Consider the following 2,421-nt stretch of genomic DNA (forward strand, 5'->3'; position numbering starts at 1 on the left):
CCCCACCTCTCCCTCCTTCACCGGCTGCACGTTCTCAACCTTTCCCAGGAACTACAGATTGTCCAACCGCCCTTTACCTCCCTGTCCCAAACTGATTTAGGGAATTGATTCACTGAAATCCAACCCCATCAAATAAAAGCGGTCCTCTTCAGCTGCACGGCCTTGAAGGAGCTTGCTGTGCAGCTGGAGACTGTGCGTGGTCGTGGGTGCAAGTGAGGGGACAGGAACCTGCAGCTTGGACAAGGGAGGAGGGGGGACTCAGACAGGCTTAAAGTGCCACAGGACTGGATCCTTGGAAGTTTTTGGTAACCTGCACTACCTTGCACAAACTGCCGCATGCTCACAGTGTTCCCTGCTAGTGTTTGTTTTGCCTCCTTTTTTACTCTACTCTCTTAGAAATCGCAGTGCGGCAAGGGGCGAGGCTATTCATGAGAGTCTGTGATACTGTCCCGCAGTGGGCTCCAAAATCATCCCAAAATAGACCATGGAGTACCCAAGGCCACAGCATCCCCCCAGCTGGCTCTGCCTACCAGGGCTGCAACCATCACCTCCAGAAAGCAAGGACCACATTTCTCTGTTCTTCTCCGTGCATGTCAGAGCTGTCATGCTCGTACAGAAAATGCTTTTGTCAGGACAGCTGTGGAAAATTTTACATTGATATACTCATCAGAGGTTCACTTGCCACCATTAATAATAGACCTCCACGGCTCATCATTAGTAAAAGCGCAGAGAAGTCACAGGTCAGAGCCTCATTCCACATGACACGCAGAGAGAGGCAAGAAAGAGTACTGCTTCAGAGCTACTGTCAATCCGAGGGATCAATTACATGCAAGTCACAGATCTTTCATACTGAGGTTCCCACACTAGGGGACTGTAGCACTGGGAACTGCTACAGCATTTTCCACCTCCCAGAAAAGAGCTGCCAAGAGATTTCAACTGAAACCAAAAATTATTAAATTGTTAAATTTACAAAATGACTGTGTTTACGAAGAGCAGCAGATGTTTAAAGGGAAGAAATTCAGCATTTGGGGCAACTGCCTAGAAACAAGCCGAATACTCACACTGCTGCTGTGAAATCTGTAAACATCGTTGAGCGAGGAATCCACATGCCAATGCATGAAGTAGTAGCAATCACCTACAGAGAGAGGGAGGAGGGCTGTACGAAGGGCAGAGATAAGGCAGGTTCACGTGGATTTTCAGGGAAACCCTAAAATTTTATCTCTTTTCCATGATAACTTACAGGAGCTGCAGCATTAATCCAAATTATGATTGATCTTTTTGAGGAGGGGATTTTCCTGTAGATGTAGACTGCTTCCTCTATAAACACCAGATTGGCAATTAGCGTCATCAGAGTCAAGATTGCAAAGAGAAATATCCCTGGTAGGTCAAGGCCTGCAGAGAGAGAAAAGACAACAGAAAGGTCTGATTTACTTCATTAAGCATTCCAAACATTTAACATAAAGACACCATCTCTGAGGGGCTTCTTAGCCCTATTCATGCAGACTTGCACTCATCCTTAGCTACACAGATAGACCATTGACTCCACAGGATGTTTCAAATACTTAAACTGATGTTCACAACTAAATCTTTCTCTTTTCCACTGACAGCATGTGGGGAGAATATGCCTCCATGTTCTCAAAGCATTATGCAGAAGTCCCCTTCAGAAAGGTGGAGTTCCAGGACAAAAGTCCTTAGATGAATGTAAATGTGTAACAGAATATAAATACATACATAATACAAATAAAGACAGCAAATACATATTCCAGGAACTTTTCCAGACAGACTACAAGCAAAAATGTATTTATTCAGAATTAGTTCTTTACTTCCATTATATGTTCATAGGCATGTTTGTGCATAAATTCCTTAGGCATACAAACTTTTTAGAGGCTCGGTGGAACTTTGTGGGGCACACCAACAGTGTAACGATAAGCCCCTGATATATCTAGCCTGAGATAAAACTTGATGCCTTCACCAAATTATTTTTTACTTCTCCCTTCACACTGTGTATGGATATCAACTTTTACCCAGAGTTGATGGTTGAGGCGGATTTTCTCCCAAGAAAGATGCTTCCAGAGACAGAAGAAAGCACTGCAGTGGGGTCATGCTTCATTCAGAAGTTCATGGACATCGCTGGTGCTAACTCCGGCTGTAGCCGAAAAAACGGCTGGTACCCTTAGCCTATCTAAAGGCACACCGAGCAGCGCTTGCAAAGGTGAGCCCCTACCCCAGCCCCTCGAACCTAACCTGCTTCAGAAGACCCCAACGCTTCTAGACGTGGCTGCAGGCGGAGCAGTCCCCATCTCAGTGGGCATCTCCGCACCATGGGTCTCACCACGGGGGAGCCCGAGACCGGCGGCAAGTCTATGTACGGGCTTGCTCAGCGCTCGCTTTGGTGCGTACCGGGAGGCCCCGGCTCTCCCC

The 2,421-nt window shown here is 46.6% G+C and overlaps 1 protein-coding gene across 1 annotated transcript in view; it reads right to left on the minus strand.

The window, feature by feature from the left end:
* Positions 1-2,323, minus strand: part of LOC104625569 (organic solute transporter subunit alpha-like) — a 10,047-nt gene extending 7,724 nt beyond the window's left edge. Inside the window, exons 1-3 of the mRNA XM_010293226.1 lie at positions 2,245-2,323; positions 1,241-1,392; positions 1,062-1,135 (exon numbers count right to left, since the gene is read on the minus strand). Coding sequence (XP_010291528.1) covers positions 1,062-1,135; positions 1,241-1,392; positions 2,245-2,323 — 305 coding nt within the window. The remainder of the gene's footprint in view (positions 1-1,061; positions 1,136-1,240; positions 1,393-2,244) is intronic.
* Between the last annotated feature and the right edge of the window lie 98 nt (positions 2,324-2,421).

Source organism: Phaethon lepturus, unplaced genomic scaffold (assembly GCF_000687285.1).
Source record: "Phaethon lepturus isolate BGI_N335 unplaced genomic scaffold, ASM68728v1 scaffold38018, whole genome shotgun sequence".
Classification (NCBI taxonomy): Eukaryota; Metazoa; Chordata; class Aves; order Phaethontiformes; family Phaethontidae; genus Phaethon; species Phaethon lepturus.